The sequence below is a fragment of the Artemia sp. Qi Xiang Cuo genome, chromosome 4, assembly GCF_049724085.1.
Source record: "Artemia sp. Qi Xiang Cuo chromosome 4, ASM4972408v1, whole genome shotgun sequence".
NCBI lineage: Eukaryota > Metazoa > Arthropoda > Branchiopoda > Anostraca > Artemiidae > Artemia > Artemia sp. Qi Xiang Cuo.
The window spans coordinates 50,621,391-50,644,507 of record NC_142797.1 but is presented as its reverse complement, the minus strand read 5'-3'; the positions used below and the strand labels follow the sequence as shown (position 1 = coordinate 50,644,507).

The window sequence follows — 23,117 nt, the reverse complement described above, 5'->3', positions numbered from 1 at the left end:
TAAAAGTGGTTCTGAGGTATCGTACGATACTATTCGACGACTCCTAGCATCAGCGGTAGACGAAATGAGGACTCACACCACAGCAGACAGCGTCTATGTTCCTCCTGGCATAATAAAAGATGATTCTTTGATCCAATTCATGCATGACAACCTCGACTTTCTATGGTCCTCCCTCGATGGCACATCAGCCCATATTACTAGTATGGCAATGATGCAGACCAGAGAAACAGGTCAGTTGAATGTCTACCGAAAGAAAAGCTTGAAATCAAGTGTCAGGAATCGAAGATCTTAAGGAAAACGATGATCGAGAAAGAACTCCTTCCTGTTAACTTACTTCTCGAGACTCCAAAAGAAATTAGACACCTGGACAAGGCAGTAATGCTGGCTAGAGAATGCCCAACACAGCTCTTGGCCACAGAAGAAAGCCCCCCGTCGTGACCAAGCTATCGAACGATTTACAGTAAAGTCTCGAAGGAAAATGTTCCTAAAAGCAACGTGTTTTACTTGCCTTTCCTTCATGAAATACCAAACAACCGTGCAACCGTCGAAAAATCTCTGCGGACGTTCATGGCGATGAGTAAAGCTGTCGGATGTGACGATACGGTGGTCACGCAAGATCTCTTCATTTATCAGCTAGCACAGGGAGTGAAAAGTAAATACCCGGATGACTTCAAAAATGTGATCCTACGGATGGGAGGCTTTCACCTCCTGTTCAACTATCTCAAGGCAGTTAGTAAGATAATGGACAGCTCCGGACTCAAAGAGATTATAGTGCAGGCAAAGCTGCTGCTTCCTGGTACTTGCGAAATGGTATTTCAAGGGAAAGGCTACTATCAAGCTATCAATGCCTACTGCATACTATACGAGGTCTTGCTAGCCCTCTACTGGGAGTCCTTGGAAGAGTATTACTCCGCAGCACAAGAAGACTTATCCCGTCTGGACCAGCTGGGTAGTGCCATTGAGTTATTCAGGACTTCATTGGCAAACGGTGCTGACGCGCGAACTGCACTTCAGGAGGCAAACGATACCTTAATCACTTTGGCTCCCATAATGAATGCCTTCGACACCCTGTGAAATGCGTCGCCCACGTTTGCTTTTTGGCGCCAGATCTTGGAAATACTTGAAATAGCGATGCAATTCATTCATGCTGAACGAGAGTGTGACTGGGAGTCTCATTTGACAGCAACTGCTCGGATGTTGCCTTACTTGGCGGTGGCTGACCATCCTTAGTATACAAGATGTCTTATACAGTACCTATCAGACATGCGAAGTTTACCACAAACCTTTCCTGGTGTACACAGGAAGTTCATGAAAGGATACTTCGCAGTAAAGAGAACGCACACCAGATTCACGGCCACATTGTCCGATCAGATACTGGAATGTACAGTGAACAAGGATGCAAAGACGACGGCCGGAATAATAGGAGAACAAATGGATGACAGACTGAAGCTTGGTTCTTACCTTGTCGATTTCCGCTGTCACCAGCAATGTTTTCTTGCAAGTAGTCAACGTATCAACAGAGACATTGAAACATCACGAAGACAATCAGTAGACGACGACGCGATTACAACTTTCGCGAGATAGAGTTCGAGACATTTTCACTACATGTGGTAATCCGTTCAGCAGAGTGGACTTCGACCTAGTGAGTATTGTGACGTCAGAAGTTGTGGACGATTGTTTCTGATATTACTTGCGTAGCCACAAAAGGAAAGAGGTGGCTGAGGATTTTCTGTGCAACAGGAAAGAAGATGTGAAAAAGGTTGCCCTTCGAACTATCCCTTCAGAGAGAAAAACTCAGAAAGCCAAGGTTGTCCTTAGAACCGATTTCCTGAGCTCTAAAGTAACAGCCTTGAAGAGAATCATTACTGCTCAGTTGAGCTACGGCGAAGAAAAGGAGAAAGCAGTTGCAAAGATCCTCACAAGAAATTCTTCCTTTCCCTCCATCCATTTTTGAACATCTTCCGCAACAATCAACCAAGACATCCTCTGGCTGGAAAATGAGGACGGGGAACAAAGCTGTGCTGTTGAACTGGCTAAGAAAAGAAAGAGGACTTGCAGCTTGGCCGGTGACTTTAATCCAAAAAAACAACATCAGCTACAGTACACATCATTGACATAATGTCCAAGATAAGGTCATATCGGCCTGCCAGGTTTGAAACAGTCAATTCCTTCGCGGAAAGATTGCTTCTATCGTTGCTGAATGATCTTCCAGTGGGTATTCCTGAAGTCCACATTGTCGCAGATCGGTACGAAGGACTATTTGGGAAGCTCACGGACACCAGAGAGTCGATCTCCTTGAAATTAGCATGCAGACTCCGACGAGGGAAAGGGAAAAACCTCGAGATTTCCGCTCTTAGCACAATTGAAGAATGGGATGCCGTACTTGCAAGCTCAGCGTCTAAAAGTCGGCTCTTCGAAATTTTGTATGAAACCTGGGAGGAGATGGGTGATCAGATTCTAAACGCATTCAACCTTTTTCTCTCAGGTAGGTTCAAGGAAAGATTTAAGGTGTCTCTGGTCAAGCGTGGCTGAAGTCCAATTTTACCAAAACACTGTTACTAAGAGGAATGCTTGTCCTCCAGCCACGAAGAGGCTGACTAACGCCTTATGACACATGCCAAGTACGCTAGCCCTTACGCTTGTTGCATCGTTGTGCATGCCAACGGCACAGACTTGGCAGTAACCTGTGTTCATTTTTTTAAAGAGCTTCAAGCTCAGGGACTGAACGAACTTTTCTTGAAGTTCCCGGCTTACATTATCCCAGTACACTAGCTGGTGGATGGAGTCCACTTGTCCAAAGAGCAGCAGATTATGTTACCGTTCGTGCACTGTCTGTCAGGGTGTGACACAACGAACTTTTTCTTCGGCGTCGGGAAAGCTTCTTTCTTAAACACCGTGGCGTCTCCAACTTTTGCCTCAAAAATGGTGTCTGTGACGGAGCGGATCAAGGATGCAGAAGGGAAGATTTCAGTTGGCCCGTTTAGAGAAGTTTCCGGCCTATCAAAATCCCTGGTCATTGAAATGTACGGTAAACAGGCCGGATTCAATTCACTGGCGACAGTAAGGGCTTGCATTTGGTGCCAGAAACAAGATGTGAGAAGACTGCCACCTTCTGACGACACCTTCGAGCCATGCATACGAAGAGCCATATTCGCTACATGGATAATCTAGTCGTCAGTACAGGCTTGGCCGAGCATTCCAGATCCACTCCTCCATGGATGGAAAAAGGCTGAAGGGGAGTATATGCGGTTGTCTCAAGCTGTAAAGAAGCATCAAGCCAGGAAGCCTACTGCAGATGCAAAAGTGGAAGATGTAGGAAAGACTTCAGCAGCTCGAAAATGAAAGGATGCTGCAGCTTATGCTCCTGCCGTGGAACGAGGAGGGCATGCAAAGAGTATGACCTTGCCCCATCTGAATTCTCGGAAGAAGAAAATGAGGAATATTTTTGAAAGTTTTATTTGATACCTTTTGCTTTTAAGTACAACAGGTCCCTAATCAGTTACTGTTACCCAATTTTACGGGCGGGCCGAGTAAGACAACTCCAGTGTGCCGACTGAATCCATCTGTGAAGCAGAATTTTCTCATGTAGTAAATAGCTTAGTCATATCAGTGGCAAATCAGGTCCCAAAAAGGTAATTGCAGACCCCTTAGTACACCAGAAAACATATTCGTCCGTTCTAAAAAAAAACACTTTTTTTAGTCAAAATTTTTGTTTAAACCTATCTTTATTTTTAATTAAAAGTTAAAAATTTTAAACAGTTAGAAAGTCTGAAGTATTCCTACCCTTTGAAAAAAAAATAAACTTTGTCCATTTTCACGATACGGCTAGTGATCATTTCAGTGACACTACAAAAAAAATTCGCAGACCTTTTAAAAATAATAATGTTTATATTATTTTTAGCTCAAATTGTACGGAATTGAATTATCTTTATTTTCTAATATGAAAAAAAAGTTTGTTACCTTGAAGAAATTTCGAGTTTTTAGCCTTTTTTCGAGATATTAGTCAAATTTTGCAGCACTTATTTTGAAACTGCAGTAAATAGAGAAAAAAAACTGTTTTTTTTTTTTTCAATTTAAAATCATATTCTTATAGATCTAGATCTCTTCTTTCGATTGATATAACATTACGCCGGATTCCTCAACCCAATAACTCGCAAAAAAATCCTGAATCGTCACACTTAGTTATAGGCTAAATTTGGCATTTTGGCCTATATCTCAGAACCTGCGCCCTACGATATTCGTTTTCAGCATGGTCGACTACCTTCGGATCCGCCCTCAGCATTTTTTTACCTTCCGGCATGGGTGGGTGCACGATACAGAATGTGGTGCCCTGACTAAAAAATGTTTTAGCTAATATATGTTTTTAATGTTGGTTCCTCTAATTTCTCTTTCTTTTTCCAATGTTATAGACCTTTAGAGTTCCTGGACTGTGAAGATCCTATTGATTTGAAGGGAAATGCTACTGCACAAGAAGAACTTGGCTACGGATGCTTAAAGGTAATGCTATTACTTTAAGAAAAAGAAAACAAAAGAAAACAACAATTGTAGCGTATGATGGTAAGTAAAATTGCAGTGACATTAAGCACTATTTCCTCTCTCTCTCTCCCTTCCCCTCTCTCTCTCTCTCTCTCTCTCTCTCTCTCTCTCTCTCTCTCTCTCTCTCTCTCTCTCTCTCTCTCTCTCTCTCTCTCTCTCTCTCGCTCGCTTGCTCGCTCTATTATTTAAAGAGTTCTCATTTAAAAGACAATTGAACCATCCAGTCCCTCTCTTTAAGTGACAAAGGAGATCACGCCATAAGAAAGTACTGAATTTTTGGCATTTAGTCTCATGAAACAGAAATGCTGGGCGAAATTAAGTCCAAATGTTATCAAACGAAAATTCGAAGAGCTGCTTAAATGTTTTATTTTATAGTCTCCCAGTCTCAGAAAACTGGCTTGCGGTATGCCATTTGGCCTCAAACACGTCTGCAATCAATAAAAAATAGGTTATTAGTATTGGCCTTTTATCCAATAATTGTAGCGGCTGTTATGTGTTGCATAATTTCACCAGCTATTAGAGTGGAAACCAGCTGATTATTTTATTAAAAGGTGGGCCTAATCTGGGGCATAAAAAAGTCTTTTAGGCCCACATTCTCTAACTTTCTATGAGAGTTCTTAAGATGAATTGAACGAATATCAAATGACCACAGATTTAGCCTCCGGCATCCCTTCATCAGGCCATAAGATGAAGCTTGTAGTATGGATGCAGAAATTACAATTTATTTTGAAAAGTTAATACCCTAAATGAGCCTTTTTTTTTAAAAGCATCGTTATGTGAAAACTATACTTCAGTATGAATAGTGGAGATAGCGGGGGTAGCAGTCAGCCTCATATTTAGGATAGCCCTGGGTATGGCACTAAAAGCACACAGAAATTAAATTCTAAGAAATCTCAGCTCTCCACTCTTCACACTAAGTTTTACTTTCTGTCCCAAATACCTCAAGAACTAATGCTCATACACAATGACAATTGGAATGGGATCAGAAGTATTCTTGCATTGGCTCTAGAATCGAAAGACCTGTTCATGCTTATTTGCTTCAAACAATAAAAATGTTATTGATTGTTTATAATAACTAAAATGATTTATTTACAACAAAATATTAGGTAAATAAATCAATTTCCATATCTTACTAACCATATTTCCAGAGCCGTTCCCAGTGTTGGTGGTGTCCAGGGAAAAATTAATTACTGCGCCCCCTCCTGGCTGACATATTAGCAAAAAATCCGAATCAAAAGTGAAAACTTTGATCAGAGTCGGCGTAATTCTCGTATTTCTAAGGTCAACATTGACAAAGTTTTGTCATTAAAATTCCTGTGTTTATGTTACTTTTCTAAAGATTCTAAACTTGAAATAGAGGAAACTCTTAGTCCCTAAACACCCTTGGCATTTTTACTGGGGGTTTTTTTTTTTTTGCCAATTTTTTTGTTTACTGATCTTTTTTTTTTTTTCGCCGCTATTCTAGCGCTTATGAACTAAGGGGTAAATATTCTACCAACGCAATGAAAGTCAATTAGAGATCTGACCTATCAGTCAATTTTAATTGACAATTAACCTTAATCAGCGATTCAACAGAGACAGGCATTTGTTTTTAGGCCCACTAGGGTCGGGCACAGGGGCGCACAACACCAGGGGGCGTAATAAATTATTAATGAGTGACCTTTTTTTTGACAAAAACTGGACTGAAGTGAATTATCGTCAAAGTGCTAGGTGCACTCCGCCTCCGCGCTGCCTGTTCACAGAAAGTGATTTTAAAACAACACAGGAATTTTGTGGTCACTTATTAACAGTCAGATGTCTCCCAAGAATGGCAGCTGAGAATTCGGTATCACCTCGCTCTTTCATTACTTTTGGCTCATCAGTTGCTTTCTGTTCATTGCTTCCACTTTCTCCGAATTTTCGAAAATAACCTCGAAAATCTAGTAAAAGCGGAGCGGTAAAAACGCTTGGGCCTAGAAGCGTCAAAGCTTTAAATCTGGCCCTGGGAATTCCAGAAAAAAAAAATTGGAATTCACAAATGAATTTCTTTTTCTGGGAAGGGAGAGGGCAATTGCAAAAAAAAGAAACTAGATAATTTGACTAGGAAGTGCGTCGATATTCAAAGAAGTTTGGTCAGGGGGTTGGGCCTAAATTAGTCCCTGCCTTCAATCCTAAACAAATCAAAGCCTATTCAACATAAATACAAATAAAAACTAGTGCTATTCAAATTTATCTTTCCTAAATTTTAAACGCAGTAGCAAAACAGCAGTTCCAACCAATACTTTTTTTGGACTTCGTTAACCAGTGTAAATCTAATAGCCTTCAACTCAATGAGCAGAAATCGAAAGTTCTACGCTTCAACCCGCTCAAACGAGATATTACAATACCAGATGTTCCCTTTCCAACTGTTTCGTCCGCGACAATACTAGGCGTGACTTTTACAAGCGATTGCTCGCTTAAACTGCACGTAGACAATATCGTGCGCAAAGGACACTACTCAATCCAAAGTCTAACGAGTATGCGAAGGCTGGGTTTCTCAGATCGTCAGCTCTTACTGGACAATCCTTGAATAATGTTGTCCTGTCTGGGGTCCCCAAGCACAAAACACTGCCTACATGTCAGAGGAACTAGAAGACGTTCAAAAACGTGCTACTAAAATAATTCTTAGATCCAGGTATGTGAGTTACGAGCATGCCCTTGTGGTTATGAGCTTGCCCACTTTTTTCGCCCGGAGACACGATTTGATAGTGACATTCGGGAAATCACTCATGTCAAACGAGAAACATCGCTCAATTCTTCCTCCAACCGCACCGACCCCCAAACTCACCAGGCATCAGAACAGACTACAAATGCCAAACGAACAGATTTGCAAATTCCTTCGTACCATATTTTGTTAGTGTATTAAATAAGTGATATTTTTTTTTCTTAAATGACTGTAAAAATAGCATAACTTAGCGTTCAGTTTTGTCTGCTACGAAAGCTATTTGATTATAGACCTGGGCCCTTCAGTGTATCCTGTATTATTTGCTTATGACAGCAACTTCTTCATCACTGGCACCAATCTACCATTGGCAATAACCTCTGCCCAAGTCCTTCTGAACAGAGTCCAGGCGTGGTGCCTTACGAATAACATGACCATTAATAGCAAAAAAAGCCAAATAGTGCTAGTCAGAACCCCCTACGACTAAGACGTTATTCAACCTGCTCTTGGTCTCAGATACTCCTCCGACATCCTCCCACAAGTGGAGGGTGCCAAGTTTCTTGGTGTATTTATTGACTCATGCTTGTCATTCTCTAATCATATTTCTTACATAACAGCAATAATTTTGAGACAAGTTGCTATGATTAACCGTGTGAATTATTTTTTTTCCTCCTGACATCCTAGTTACCCTCTATTATTCCTTTATTTTTGCTTACCTTTCTTATTGCGGATCAGTTTGGGGAAATACAAAACGGTCTTTCATTAAAAAACTCAAATTTGCCCAAAACCGTGCCATTAAAGCAGTTTTTCGGCTTCCCCGTCTATATCCAACTCGTGATTTGTATTCAGATTTTGGCATAGCTCCACTTGATCAAATCATACAAAAACTAAACTTATCACTTGCTTACTCTGCTTTCCACAATAATCTTCCACCTCAAATACTAAACTTTTATAATATTAGTAATTCGGAAGTCCACTGTCTCTGTTCATCCAGTAGAGCCTTTAAAATTCCTAAATGCGTTTCTAGTACCGCCCAGGAATCTCCCATTTACAAATCTATTATTCAATGGAACAAAATACCCTCCAGAGTTGATCTAGCCATAAGTTTCTGCAAGTTGTATAAAAATTTAACAAAACTTGATAGTATAATTTAATATTTCCATTTTTAACAAATTTGCTCTAATTAGCCATGTTTTATTCTTCTATATTTTTTTTTTCAGTGTTACTTTAATTTTTTTTCTTTTGGTACTTAACAAGTTATCTTCTAGGATCTTTATTGTTATTGATGTTTGTGTTATGTTTTTATTCGAATAAAATTGAATTGAATTGAATTAAACGAATACGATACGATACGAATAAATACTATTTTAACCAAGTTTGAATACATTTACACTAAGAATATTTGGTCCTTATGTACTATCTGTAAAACACGCGCCTCATTATATAGGGAAAATGCTTAAAAAACTAGTCAAACGGGTTTTTTTATTGGATTGGAAACCGTGGTTTGTCATTGCATTTACAATATCTAAACTATTGTTTTTTTGGGTTTAGGGGGAAAAAAGACACCTAGGTTGGGTTAGGCTAGGTTACGCATTTAATAAAAGCTATGCTTTACCCCCACCCCCACCTAATATGCAAATAAATAGCCGAAAATTTTTTCTAAACTATTATATTTTTATCCTATTTTTTTTTATATCATTAGCATTAACAAAACTTCACTTTTCGCGTGTGTTACAGATAGTACATAATCACCGAATATTTCTACCAATTGGTTTTCAGAATAGCTTCTAGTATAAATGCTCCCCCCGATACCTGTTCGTGTAGTAAGTTTACACGGATATATGGGGACACATAATGTGTTTTTCAATGCATAGGGGAGGGGGCAAATTTGTCGCTTTTTCCATTATTTTTAAATACAAAAAGGCTTTGTTCAATGAAAAAATACAAAATGAATTGTCCTACACTTGCACCTACTTAACAGGCAACTTCTTCAAAAATCCAACTTACCTCAGGAATTATATCAACTGAAGAAGCAAAGAGGTACATTATTCGAGCACAAAGATATCCATAAGTATACATGGACATCCCCAGACAAAATTGTCAAAAATCAGATTGCCACTTTCTGATCCGACGACGGTGGAGAACTAGTCTGAAAGACGTGAGAAGTGCGGACGTCGGGTCGGACCATGAACTTCTTGTAGCAACATTCAAGTAGAAACTCCGCTCCAACAGATCTCGACAACCAACAAAACTATCATGAAATTCCAACGTCAAGAAGCTCAGAGACAAAGATGTTGGGAGACAATTCAGCATTAAACTCTCGAACAGATGTGAGGCACTTGCTGATATACCACAAGACGTGGAAAAAGTTTGGACGACTATACAAAAAAACTACACAGAAACTGCTGAAGAAGTTCTTGGCTTTAAAAAGTCAATAAAAAAACTGTGGATATCTCAGAAGACATGGGACTTGATCGAAGACCGCAAGAAAATAAAAAAAAGCATGATCAGTAATGATCCATCTGGTGATGTCATGAAAGATATAGCGTATAAAGAAATGGACAGAGAAGTGAAGAAAAGTGCTAGATCAGACAAGCAGCAGCACCTCAATGAGAGAGCGAGAATGGCAGAAGAGGCAGCCCGACGTGGTGACACGAGAGCTGTGTACCGCCTAACTAAAGAAATCGCTGGGAAGACCAACGTGCAAGATGGACCAGTAAAAGAGGAAAACGGAAGACTACTAACCGATCCAGATGACCGGAAAAATAGATGGGCGGATTACTTCGAAAGCCTTCTCAACCGCCCGTCCCCTTCTGTTCTACCAGATATTCCGGACAGTCCATTTTTGGATCTCCTCATTAATGAAGACGAGCCAACGGTGAATGAGATCCTTTCAGCCTCGAATAAGTTGAAGAATGAAAAATCTCCGGGAAGTGACCGTATATCTGGAGAAATTGTCAATTCATCAATCCACAGGTCCCTTTCGGTGTGGCTAGGCTTCTTTTCCCTCCTCTGGCAAAAAGAAAAAGTCCCCAAAGACTGGAGAGCAGGAACCATAATTAAATTGTTCAAAAAAGGAGACACGACAGTCTGAGGCAAATACAGAGGCATCAACCTCCTCTCGATACCCGGAAAACTCTTCTGCATAATCATCCTGACAAGACTTCAAGCTGCCTTAAACCCGCATTTACGCGAGGAGCAAGATGGTTTCCGACCAAAAAGATCTTGCGCCGATCTGATATTCACACTGCGCACCATACTTGAAGAACCAAATGAGTGGAGACAACATCTATATCTATTGTTCGTTGACTTTTAAAAAGCGTTCGACTCAATAGACCGCCCAATACTATGGAGGATCCTGATCTCTACGGTATTCCTGAAAAGCTGGTTCGCCTTATCATGGCAATTTACGAAGACACGGAATGCTGCGTGAGAACCTCTGAAGGAAATACAATACTTATTTCAAAGTGATGACAGGTGTCAAACAAGGATGCGTATTGTCTCCATTCCTCTTTATTCTCATAGTAGACTACATATTCAGACAAATTGATGGTAATGGGATCAGAATTGCAGGCAGACTAGTCCAAGATCTCGACTTTGCCGACGATGTTGGATTGATGGAGAACGACAAAAGCAAACTTCAAGACTTTTTATGCAAGTTAGCCGAAAGAGCCGAGCAGATTGGGTTACATATCAACGCCCCCAAAACCAAAGCGATGTCAACCACTAACTCACAGATGAATATCCAGCTGGGGACTGAAAGCATAGAGCAAGTCACCACCTTCCGATATCTTGGTAGCACAGTCTCGTTTAGTGGCGATTCCGAAAAAGAGCTGAAAACAAGAATAGCCCTGGCAAGCTCGGCATTTCAACGACTTTGACCAGTCTGGAGATCAGCGAAATATTCACTCCAGCTAAAACTTCGCCTTTTCAGAAGCAACGTCCTTTCGATCTTGACGTACGCGATGTATTTTTTAAAACTCACCGCTGAGCAAGAAACACGACTCACTGCCTATGAAAACAACTGTCTTCGACGTATCATGAATATTAACTGGAAGGATAGGATAACAAACTTGGAAGTTCGCCGCTACACAAACCAGCCTGATGTCGCTGATGTAGTCAGGCAACGAAGATGGCGCTATCTTGGCCTCTGTTATCCGTATGCCAGGATCGAGACTACCGAATATGCTTCTCCATTGGCAACCAGACGACACGTGTCGACGAGGAAGGCCCAAAAACACGCTTCGCAGGACATATGAGCGGAACAGGAGAGCCCTTCATGCATCCTTAGTCCCAGAGTGGAAGGACATCTACGCCGCAGTTAATTTCCGGGATGATTGAAGGCTGTTAACGGACGCCCTGTGTGCCTCTGGAGGTACAGGAGGAGCTAAGGTCTAAGGTAAGGAAGAAGCAAAGCCGTTTTTGCTACGTAGGAGGTAGCAACATGATTCCAGCTCGCCTCAGGTGCCTCCTGCTTGGTTAGATAAATGCCTTGTCTCTTCTGTAATCACACTCTCTCACTGCCCTAGGTGCACGTCTCAATACTATCCAATACACCTCTAGAAAACAATTGGTAAAAACGATCGGTTTAAAATCATGCATTTAGTTCCATAGGCCATCATCTCGGCAGAGGCGTTAAATACGATCGTAGCCAGGGGGCGCAATAAATTATCACTGAGTGTTCTTTTTCTTGACAAAAACTGCACTGAAGGGATTTATCATCAAAGTGCCAGGTGCAATCCGCCTCTACGCTGCCTGTTCACAGAAAAGTGATTTTAAAACAACACAGGAATTCTGTGATCCGGGCCCAAGGTGTTCTTTCACAGCTATTAATTTAACTTTTTCCACAAAACAAGTTTCGCACAGAAAAGTAAAGAGCTCCATTAAGTCAAGAAGGAATAGAAATAAAGTCAAATAATCTTCCAAACGTAAAAATACCATAAATCACTATCAATATATAAATGAAGACCAAAACAAACAGAAATTAAAATAAATGGCCAAGTCAAACTTAAAACGAGAAAAATTAACATGAATAGGGCTGATAACCCCTATGCCTTCTCAAGACCAGAAAACAATTTGCGCTTTACTGAAAAACACAAAAAACAAATGACCGTGGATTGTCAGTTTAATTTACATATATTGATATTTATTCCTTAAAGGTTTGATAATTTTGCATTTATGAAAGTAAAAAAAAAGTGAAAACATTTAAAACGTATTTTGTTTTCAGTAAAGCGCAAATTATATTCTGGTCTTGAGAAGGCATGGGGGTTATCAGCCCTACTCATGTTACTTTTTACTCGCTTTGAGTTTGACTCGGCTATTTTTTGTAATTTCTGTTTGTTTTGAGTTTCATTTATTTATTGATAGTGATTTGTGGTAGTTTTAAGCTACTATAACTCCTGAAGTTGACCTGAAAAATAAAACTATATCATTCCCAAAAGATACTATCTATGCTATTTGACAACCTGGATAAACTTACACTCATTTTATTTATTTAAATTGTAAGAGCAGAAGTAGTAATATTAGTAGCCCCAGAAGTTTTAACTTAATACCCCTAGTTTTTCTCGATATATTGCTGAGGATTCTTATTGGCAACCATAAACAATGCCTTTTGATTTAGATTAAAGAAACATTTATTTTCAAAAAATAATAGGCCAATTGCATAATTGGGGGGGGGGGAGGAGGGGTGACATGCCCAATATCCTAAAAGACTTGGTTGCTGGACCGTTCTACAATGCTGAACAAAATGGCTGTCTCAAAAAGAGAAGGGCTGCTTGCCCTCCAATCTCTTTTTATTATTAAAAAGGCCACCAGAACTTTTAAATTTGAATCAAATTAGCTCCTTTAAAAGTTTCAATAATATTCCTAACAATTATAGAGTGATGCTGCCTATGGCATTGCTTATATGCACTTTCGAAAGCCTGTATGCATACAGTTTTTTGTTTAATTAAGACTCCTCCTAAACGTTCCCTAAAAGTTTCACCTTAATACCCGTGGCGTTATTAGCTACAGTAACTGCAGCGGTAATATTAAAAGTATACACATAGTGCCTTCTGGCTAACTCAAAATCCCACACAACTTGCCCTTAAAGGTCTAACTTAATAATAAAAGTTGTTTTTCAGATATTGCTTTGTCACCTTTTTGAAAAAAAATGCCGCAATTGTACAATATTTGCTCAAAAGTGTTACCGCAAGTGACAATCCTGACGAAAAATGAAGGAGAGACTAAAAGTTAATATTTTTAGATTGGAGACCCATTCATTTTCTGGACTCCAAACGAAGAAATTTTTCTGAAGCTGGCAGACATCGCTCTAAATCTTATAGTGTACCCTTAGAGCACATCTGAGCGTACCTACTACTAGTGTGTCGAGCGAACCGACATTTTTGATCGGTAATTATTTCACGCGAAAGCAGTATGCCCGTACAATGTCCAAACGCTGAGAAAGCACAATTTTTAAATGATAAGCTTTAAGGCTTGAACAACTTATTCTATTATTACTTCTTTGATAATAAGCCAAAACTTATCATTCACAATTTTGTTTCTTCTTTAAGCTTTGTATGTTCAGAAACAGCTGTTTTTTGAAGGAAACAGCTGTTTTCTGCTTTTATAAAAAAAAAAACAGAACAGAAACCGGTTTTCTGTTTTTTTGTTGACCTGTTCTGTTACTGTTCTGTTTCTTTCAAACCCTGTTTATTTGTTTTCTGTTTCTTTATAAAAACAGAACAGGGCCCATGCACAATTTCAAACAATAGGCTGTACGAAAAGTGTGGTTCAATTCCGCTTTCTAAGGTTATAATGATAGAAAGGTTGAGAAGGGTAGGGCACGTTTTGTGGATGAAGCCTGACAGATTGCCGAAGATTGTCCTTTTCGGCCAACCGTCTAGGGCTAAACAGAAAGTAGGTCGTCCGCGGTTGGGATGCGAGGATGTCATAAAGAAAGATTTAAGGAAAACAGGAACTTTCTGGGAGGGTGTAAAGAGGGAGGCTTTAAATAGAATGGAATAGAGGAGGAGTGTGCGTAGCTGTGTTGGCCTCTGGCGGCTTTGTACTGCGGTGCGTTGTTAGTAGTAGTAGTAGTAGTTTATTTTACCGATCGTTTATTGTAGTGATAGTGGACGGCTGCATTGCTGCCGTCGGCGTTTTGTTTTCCCAATTTCCCTTTATTGTAGGCTTAGGCGTAGTCTAAACTCCATAAGTTTGTTTTTGATAGAATTAAATTAAAAAAACAAGTTTTTTCAGCTGAAAGTAAGGAGCAACATTAAAACTTAAAAGGGACAGAAACTATCACATATATGAAGAGGATGCCCCCTCCCCAACACTTTGCTCTTTACGCTAAAGTTGTTTTTTTTAAGCTTCTTATTGTTCTAATTAAATGACCCGTGTGTTTCAGGAGTCGCTCTTAAAGAATTGGGACAAAATTCAAACTTAAGCGTAAAGAGCGAGATGTTTTATTCAGGTATTTTATTCGAGGTGTTGTTTATTTTATTTTTTATCATTGAGTTTCGTTGGATTTAGCCCTTAAATTTATTGTTTAAATATAAAACAAAATATTGTTTAAATCTAAAACAAGGGGTTCATTCTAACTTTGGTTGTACCCTAGAGTGAGAGATTTTTAACTCTTTTGTTTATGAATTGGAAAACAAAGATCAATTGATAAATAATTATTTGCGCTAACTATTACCTCTATTTCAGTTTGGTGGCCAAAACTATGCTGACGTTGAAAAAACCAAAGTACACTGTACTGTTTTAGGTGATATTGAATGTTTTGGTGAGCGACGATTTCTCAAAGGAGGCTTCCCTTGTATCAGGTAAGCCCCGACCTCCGCTACAACATTAAATGGTTTTACCCAGCGTTACCAAAGTTTGTTTTAATGCTTTTTCTTTATCATGGCTCGGTATGAGATTCAAAAATTTTTGCAACCCACCTTATGGAATAAATCTTCTATTTACTAAATATATTTTTTCAGTTGACTTCTATTTACTAAATACATTTCTTCTATTTGTTCAGTTGACTTGGCGGCACCTTAGGTGGGTTTCGCAAGAAATGTATGTGGGGTGGTACTGATCATTGATGTTTTGCACCTGGGTCAGGCTTGGCAGGGGTATGTATCTCAACTGGGTATTGCCTGAAGTCTTCGGGTTTGTGCCAGGATTCCTCTGAGATGATTTAATTTACTCAGGGATCAGCGGCTACCCATATCCGGGGGACGGGGGTGGCGGCCCTTTGTTGATTGGGAGGGGGAAATGGGGTGATCAATTAAAAGTTAAGAAAAAAACTTAGAAAAATACACAATTTTGCATCAAAACCTATAATTTCCAAGATCTTAACACTAGAAAAAACTACACTAGACACCTTACTAATATTGTCTATTAGCAAATATAGATTTAAAAACTAGGGGCTGTCATACGTGATATTTTAGATAATTAGATCACCTTCTAAAGTTGTATGCTGCAGATATCTTTGGCAAGTTTTTTTTTGCACTTTTTATGTTGTATTTGTAAATTAATTTACTACCTTTCATTTAAAATTGTAATTTTGGTACTTATGTGTTGTAGTAACAATACTTTGTTCTTGATCTGTATTGAAACCAGTTTTATGTGTCCACTTGGAGATAATCAGCTAAGCCTGAGTGAGATAATGGTATCTATGCCAGTATATTTTAAATAAATATTTAATCTATAGAGATAAATAGGTTTAGTATTTAATATGATGCATTCTAGGCAGCCTGCTTTCCATAATTCTCTGTTGTAGTTTCCATAATTTTGTTACTAAAATATCATATTTTCATTATATTTTGGTATATTTTGACTATAACTAACTTCACTTCTTTAGTGTGGTGGCTATAACATGTAGCCTAAACACCATAATTTCTATCATTATTTTGGAAATCTGCTTTCATTTTATTGATTTGGCTTTATTGTCTTAACTTATGCTCCTGGCCTCCCCCATGCCACTCAGCGTGTCCCCAGGTGGTGATAGTGGAACGCCCTACAAATATGTTGGGTAGCTCCATAGGAGGCACGAACCAAGGGGGGACCTTGTCCCTGGGGGTCTATAATAGAAACTGGGGCACCCTCCCCGCGTTCATAAGTGCAGGTGGAGGAGGAAGAAGGCCTCTCGAATGTGCACTCAATAGGGCTCACCGGTGTGTCCACAAGTCCCATGAGTTACAAACCTTTTCCCAATAATGGGTAAAATTGTATGGTGATGCAGCACACAATCGCGGGAGGATCCTCTATAGGAGGACAACTGCGGCAGGGCGTAAGATCCATATCTATGGACAACGGCCTCTGCAAAGGGCTGCTTCAACCCTTTCGGGGTACCTGCATGACTGGAGACCTTGTGGTCAACTCTATTTCCTATTTCGACTCTATTTCGAGGAGTGGCGCACCTCGAAGAAATTATAGCCTAGTAAACGACACAGCATTCGCACGGGATTCTGATTAACGGACAATTCTTCCGGGCTTGATCTTTTTTGACGGGCTTCTTCGGGCTGAAAAACCTCTTCCTAGCTAATTCATCTACTATGGGCTGCCTCCCCGTAGTAGCATAATATTTTTAGGCATGAATATGTAATGAGTCGGAGGTAATAGGCTTGAGATTGTCTGTGCAGGATTTCTACTCTTGTAGATAGAAGAGCACTACCAAGTGCTGGAAATCATGTTATGGCCAAGATGGGGCCAGGATTGCACAAAGCCTCCATTCATACTGGAGATCCCAGGACTTCTTGCTGTCCGGTTCTAAGCCGGCTTAAGCACTTCGGTGTAGACTTGAGAAGATATGTGATCCCCGCCCTGCACTGGTATCCGGGATCATTGCTTTTCCTGAGGCCAAAGTAATGTCAATAATTTAAAGAACATGAAAATTGGAACTTGGAATGTTACTAAGTTACAAAACAGCTATTGTAATGACATTTTGACTGATGAATTTAGACGCTTCGAGCTGGGCTTATTAGGAGTTTCAGATACTTATATCCCAGGGGTAGGAAACATGAAATTAGGTGATATAAAATTTATTTACTCAGGCAGGAAGGATGGGGTACATAGACAGGGAGTAGGGTTCATGATGAATAAAGAAGCTGCTAAGTCTTGTATAGGCTGGGAAGGTATTAATAATAGAATACTAATTGCTCATTTTATGACTAAAAAGTTCAGGAAATCAGTTATAGTAGTATATGCCCCTGTAGAACCGACTGAGGGAGATACTAGTGACTCAGATGAATTTTACTTACAGTTACAGGAGCAAATAGACAGGGTCCCAGGTAGAAATATGATGTTTTTACTAGCAGATTTTAACATCCAGGCTGGTAGAAATAGGAATAGATGGTATCCTAGCCTAGGTAAATTTGGTGTAGGAAAAGAAAACAGTAATGGATACAGACTTTTGCAATTTTATAGGTATAGCAATCTAGTTATAAACAATACGGTGTTTGGTCATAAAATGGCTCATAAGTTAACATGGTATTCATGTGATGGTAAGACAGCAAACCTTATTGGTTATGTTATAGTAAACCGAAGACTGGCAGAATCAATACAAGAAGTGCTGTTATTGAGGTTAATAGTAAAGGTCACCATCTAGTAGTGTCAAGGGTTAATTTAAAGCTGAAATATCGGAAGGGTAACTACCTCCCGGGAAGTTATGATGTTGGTAGACTCCAGGATGAGAATTTCAGAGAAACTTACCGGGAACAGTTAAATACTAAACTTGAGGGTTTAAAATTTGATTATGAGGAAGATGGTTGGAATAATTCGAGAAAAATAATTTGTGAAGTTTCTGAAGGTGTCATAGGGAAGAAAGCTAGGACTGCAGCTAGGAATTTTAGTGAAAAAGCTTTATGTTTATTAGACAAAAGAAAGGGCCTGTAGAAGAATTGTCTGAGTGACAGATCATATGAAAAAAAGGAATGTAAAGAAAGTGGAGAAAGTATTAAAATATGAACTAAGGAGGTGTGAAGTGGAGGCCATGGATCAAATTGCCAAGGATCTGGAAGATGCAGCTAGACAGCGTAATAGAAAAATATTGTACTGGGATGTTAATAAATTGAGAGGGAGTAGTAAATCTGGACTTGGCCCAGTTAAAGATAGGAATGGGGCCATAATTAGCGATAAGGAAAGAATTAAAGAGAGATGGGCAGAAAATTTTGAGAATTTGCTAAACCGAGATAGAGTTGCAGGAAAAGATACAGAGTAAAATGATAAAGTTTGCGATGCCTTGGATGTGAAGGAATATTTGTTTTATGAGGAAGAACTAGCGACAGTACTAAAAGGATTAAAAAATAATAAGGTTCCAGGTGCTGATAGGGTGGTAAATGAGTTTCTTAAATATGGTGTCTTTGATGTTAGAAACAAGCTACTGAAGATTATGAATATGATTTTTGAAAAAAAGGGAAGTACCTAACGATTTTAGGAAAACCTTAATTAAGCCACTTTATAAGAAAGGTGATGAAAGCGAGCGTGGTAATTATCGAGGCATTAGTCTGGTTTCTGAAGGTAGTAAATTACTTAGTAATATGATACTTGTTTGACTGAGAGATGCCATAGACAAAGTTTTAAGAGAAGAACAGTGCTGTTTTAGAAAAGGTAGAGGATGTGTCGACCAAATTGTCATTCTTAGGTTAATAATTGAGGAGTGCATAAGTTGTCAAACACCATTGGTCCTCAGTTTTACTGGACTTAGAAAAAGTCTACTGGACTTAGATTATGCTGATGATTTAAGCATCCTGGATGAAAGTGTGAGCAAAATAAATGAACTTTTAGAAGTTTTGCGAGTTCAGGGTGCTAGAATAGGTTTAAAAATTAATGTTAAGAAGACTAAGTCAGTAAGGCTAGGAATAAGTAAAGATGAAAATCTGACGTTGGGTAATGAAAAGATTAATCAGGTGGGCAGCTTCACTTACCTTGGTAGTAGTATTAGTAAAGATGGTGGGAGTGAAGATACTAAAAGTAGAATAGCCAAGGCTCCGTGTGTTTTTTCACAGTTAAAAAAATGTCGGAAGAATAGGAAGATAAGTATTAAAACCAAGATTAGAATATTAGAAGCTACAGTGATGACAGTGGTCAAATGTGGCTCTGAAGCATGGGCGTTCCGAAAAGCGGATGAAGATTTGCTAGATGTTTTCCAGAGAAATTGCTTAAGGATTGTGGGTACCCGGCTGACTGGCCGTATTTCAAACGATAGGCTGTACGAAAAATGTGGCTCAGTAGCGCTTTCTAAGGCTATAGTGAAAGAAAAGTTAAGGTGACTAAGGCACGTTAAGCGGATGAAGGATGATAGATTGTAGAAGATTATCCTTTTTGGGCCACTGTTTCAGGCTGTACGGAAAGCAGGTCATCCTCGTTTAGGGTGGAAGGATACCATAAAGAAAGATTTAAAGGAAATGGGAACTTCGTAAGAGGGTGCAAAAAGGGAGGCTTTGGATAGATTGGGATTGAGGAGGAGCTTGCGTAGCTGTGATGGCCTCAGGCGGCTTGGTGCTGAGGTGAGTTGTTGGTGGTAGTGGTAGTATTTTTTTAAATGCACAAATAAAAAAAGATCCAAAATAATTGAAAAAATATTAGTAAATAAAAAGTAATCAATTACGTTCGTTTAAAAATTCACTAAACCTTAAACTTTTTTTAGCGTTCAAGGCACTGGACTGTCGTAGAGAGCTGTTTAAAGGCGCGGTTGGAAGCTAATTCTTACATTTACGTGTTTTTTATAAATTCAATTCAAAAAAACTCGTTCATTTTTTACATAGAAAAATTTGTTTGACACACACATGGACAGAAGAATCCATTTCGTTTTCAATTTCACATGTAAGCAGGATTACCACTTGTAGCACGAGCGACATTGAATGACCAAGTAGTAGCTCTTTCTTGCTACAGTTTTTCTTATGTCTTGGACGAAATAATTAAGATTTGGAAAAAAGACAGAGAAACTAACAAAAAGCATGGAGCGTTTTTTTTTTCCTGAATTCGAATCGAAAGATAGGCGCAAAGTTGATATAACCGAGATAGCGTTTTTGTCGTGTTCATTTCGTAAGATTGGTGCTAATATTGTTATAACCAGAGATAAAACGGTGAAAAAATGACCTAAAACTAATCTAAGTACACTTAAACGGACCATGCGCACGGTGCAAGCCACGACACGCGCCAAAAAATTGTTGACTGTAGTAACGAAAATCGCTGTGTAGTACGCAAATTTGGGCAAGTTTAGCACTTAATATTCCTAGTTTTGGCTCTTTGGGTTCATACCCACTCTGGTAGCTGCACGGAGTTCCTAAATTCTTTTAGTCACGAAATCCACCAGAACAAGTTGCCACATTCCAGCGGCACATGGTGAGAAGTAAGAGTAAATTACTTGGTTGTGGTTTTTGGAACTTCGTACCAGATCCAACCTATGTGGTGGATGAGAGGGGCCTCATACTCTTGTTACCGGGACATGTTGGATTTTGACCAAATTTGGTGGGAAGTAAGAGCTAATGTCCTAGTTGAGTCCTAGTTGTCCTAGTCCTAGTTTTGATGTCCTAGTTGTGATGTCCTAGTTGTCCTAGTGTGATGTCCTAGTCCTAGCTAATGTCCTAGTTGTGATCTGATCCGACTTAATATGGGAGGGACCCTTAAATTTTTTTCGTCAGAATATCTTGCAGAAAGAAGAGGAGACAAATTACCAACCAATAAACGGGGAAAGAGAGTAAAAGCGAGCTTTACATGATATACAGACTGAAAACAAAAATATCAAATATTTCATGGTAACAAACTGTAGGCATGGAGTGGCTAGTGTTAATAGTGATCGAAACTTTGAAAAAGGGACGTTTTATAGATAGAGGCATTAGCATGGAACAAATTACTTAGCATGACGATACTTATTAGATAAAGAGATCCTGTAGATAGAGTTCTAAGAGAAGGACAGTGGGGTTTTAGGAAGGAAAGAGAATGCACTGAACAAATTTTCACTCTTGGATTAATAATTAGGAATTTTCTCAATAATCAAACCTCTTTTGTCCTTAGTTTTACACATTATGAACAGGCATTTGATTCAGCCGATAGAACAACTTTTGTGAAGGTTCTGTCCTTGTATGATGTACCAGATAAGTACATTAAAATTATTAGTGCTATTTACGAGAACAATACTGCTGTGGTTAAGGTAGGAAGTGAGATTAGTAGCTGGAATCTGGAGTTAAGTAGGGTTTTGTCCTATCCACATTTATACAGATAATTTTAATGGACTTTGTCTTAAGGATCACGACAAAGGTTATGGGAAAGCTTGGAATTAAATGAGAAGGTAATGCTCTTCTAGACTCCTCTACATCTATTATTAATGTTGATTCTGAATATGCAAAACTTTTTAATCTTTCTATTGCTCATAAAAACCTACTAGAAAATTTATTCTTTGCATAATTTTAGAAAAATTAAACTAGAAAATTATAGCTTTGCATAATTTTAGAAAAGGAGACTAAAAGAACCCAAAAAGTGTTGCGATCTTGATTAAAATTATACAATGAAGAAGGCTAAAGCCACACAAAACACGATTTTTTTTTTAATTTTTCCAGAGAAGTATGGTCATGCTTACGTTTTTTTTTTTTGTTTTTTTTTTTAGGGGGTGATTGTATTCGACCAGTAGACGTAGATTAATCAAAAAAGGATTCATTTGAATTAAAACGGAAAGATCTAATGTTTTTTTAATAGAAGAGATCAGGCTGACTATAAACCGCCGAATTCTAGCATTTTGGCCTGTAAAACAGCAATTTTGGCCCGAATATGGCCGGAATATTATCGAGCGAAAACTCTGAGAACTGTTAAAATGGTTTCATATAGCCTCCCAATCTCAGAGGTCATACGTGTTTATGGTATATCATTTCTTTCTCAACATACATGCAGACCATAAAAAATGAAATGTTATTGTAGACCCTTTATCCGATAAAGCTAAAGGGTATAGAGTGTCACATTGTTGTCTACCGGCTATTGGTTGGCTAACAGATTCTTTTGTGGGGGGGGGGATAATTACAGCCTGAAAAAGTGTTCTTTCCCATGTTTTCAAACTGTCTATGTTTCTGTTGCTTTAGATGAATTGAATTGGAATATTAAAGTTTATTTGGAAAATGCAATTATACTAAATGAGTCGTTTCTCGAAGCATTGGTATTAAACTTGAATGAAAGTTGAGGCGTGGTGGCCAACCTCATATTTAAGGTAACCCTGGGTATGGTATTAAAAGCGAATAGAAGTTAAATAAAAAACAAAAATTTTTTTCATATGTAAGCAAAGAGCGAACAATAAAACTTAAAACGAACATAAATATATCCCAGAAATAATTGGAAATTAAAACCCATTACTGACAAACTCCGTTTTACTCTCAAAATGGCTATCAGTAAAGCACTACAAAAATTTAGCGTAAAGAGAGGGAAGTTCTGGAGAGAGCAGCTTCCCTCATAACCGGAATAAATCTTGCTCGGTTTATGTTTTACCATCGCTCTTTACTTTCAATTGATTTATTATTATTATTTATTGAATAGGACTTCCGGCAGAGTCGAATGTCAATATCGTAGGAGATTATTTCATATTTTTTTCCATACATTTCCCAGAATTTTATCGTAAAAAAGTTTCATCTTTTTTCAGATATGGAAATCATTACTTTTTATCAACCTTGCTCTATAGCATTTTTCTTGGATTCCTTGGGCTTGACAGATTCTGCTTAGGACATACAGGAACTGCTGTCGGCAAGGTGTTAACGCTTGGAGGTGTCGGCATCTGGTGGATGGTAGACATCATTTTGTTGATAACTGGCGGTCTTCAACCAGAAGATGGAACCAATTGGGTCCCATATGCATAGTTTCCTTTTCTATTTTATTCTCAGTCACATATTTTTGTATTTTATTGTTAAAACGGAAATGAACTTAAAATAATATATTCGTGTTTTGTTAA

At 38.8% G+C, this 23,117-nt stretch overlaps 1 protein-coding gene and 1 pseudogene across 1 annotated transcript in view; both read left to right on the top strand.

Annotated features, from left to right (window-relative positions):
- Positions 1-23,117, top strand: part of amrt (TM2 domain-containing protein 2 amaretto) — a 63,911-nt gene extending 40,794 nt beyond the window's left edge. The window contains exons 2-4 of the mRNA XM_089087569.1: positions 4,410-4,497; positions 14,909-15,024; positions 22,812-23,117. Coding sequence (XP_088943695.1) covers positions 4,410-4,497; positions 14,909-15,024; positions 22,812-23,025 — 418 coding nt within the window. The 3' untranslated portion in view covers positions 23,026-23,117. The remainder of the gene's footprint in view (positions 1-4,409; positions 4,498-14,908; positions 15,025-22,811) is intronic.
- LOC148953205 (uncharacterized) lies at positions 1,929-3,495 on the top strand (annotated as a pseudogene).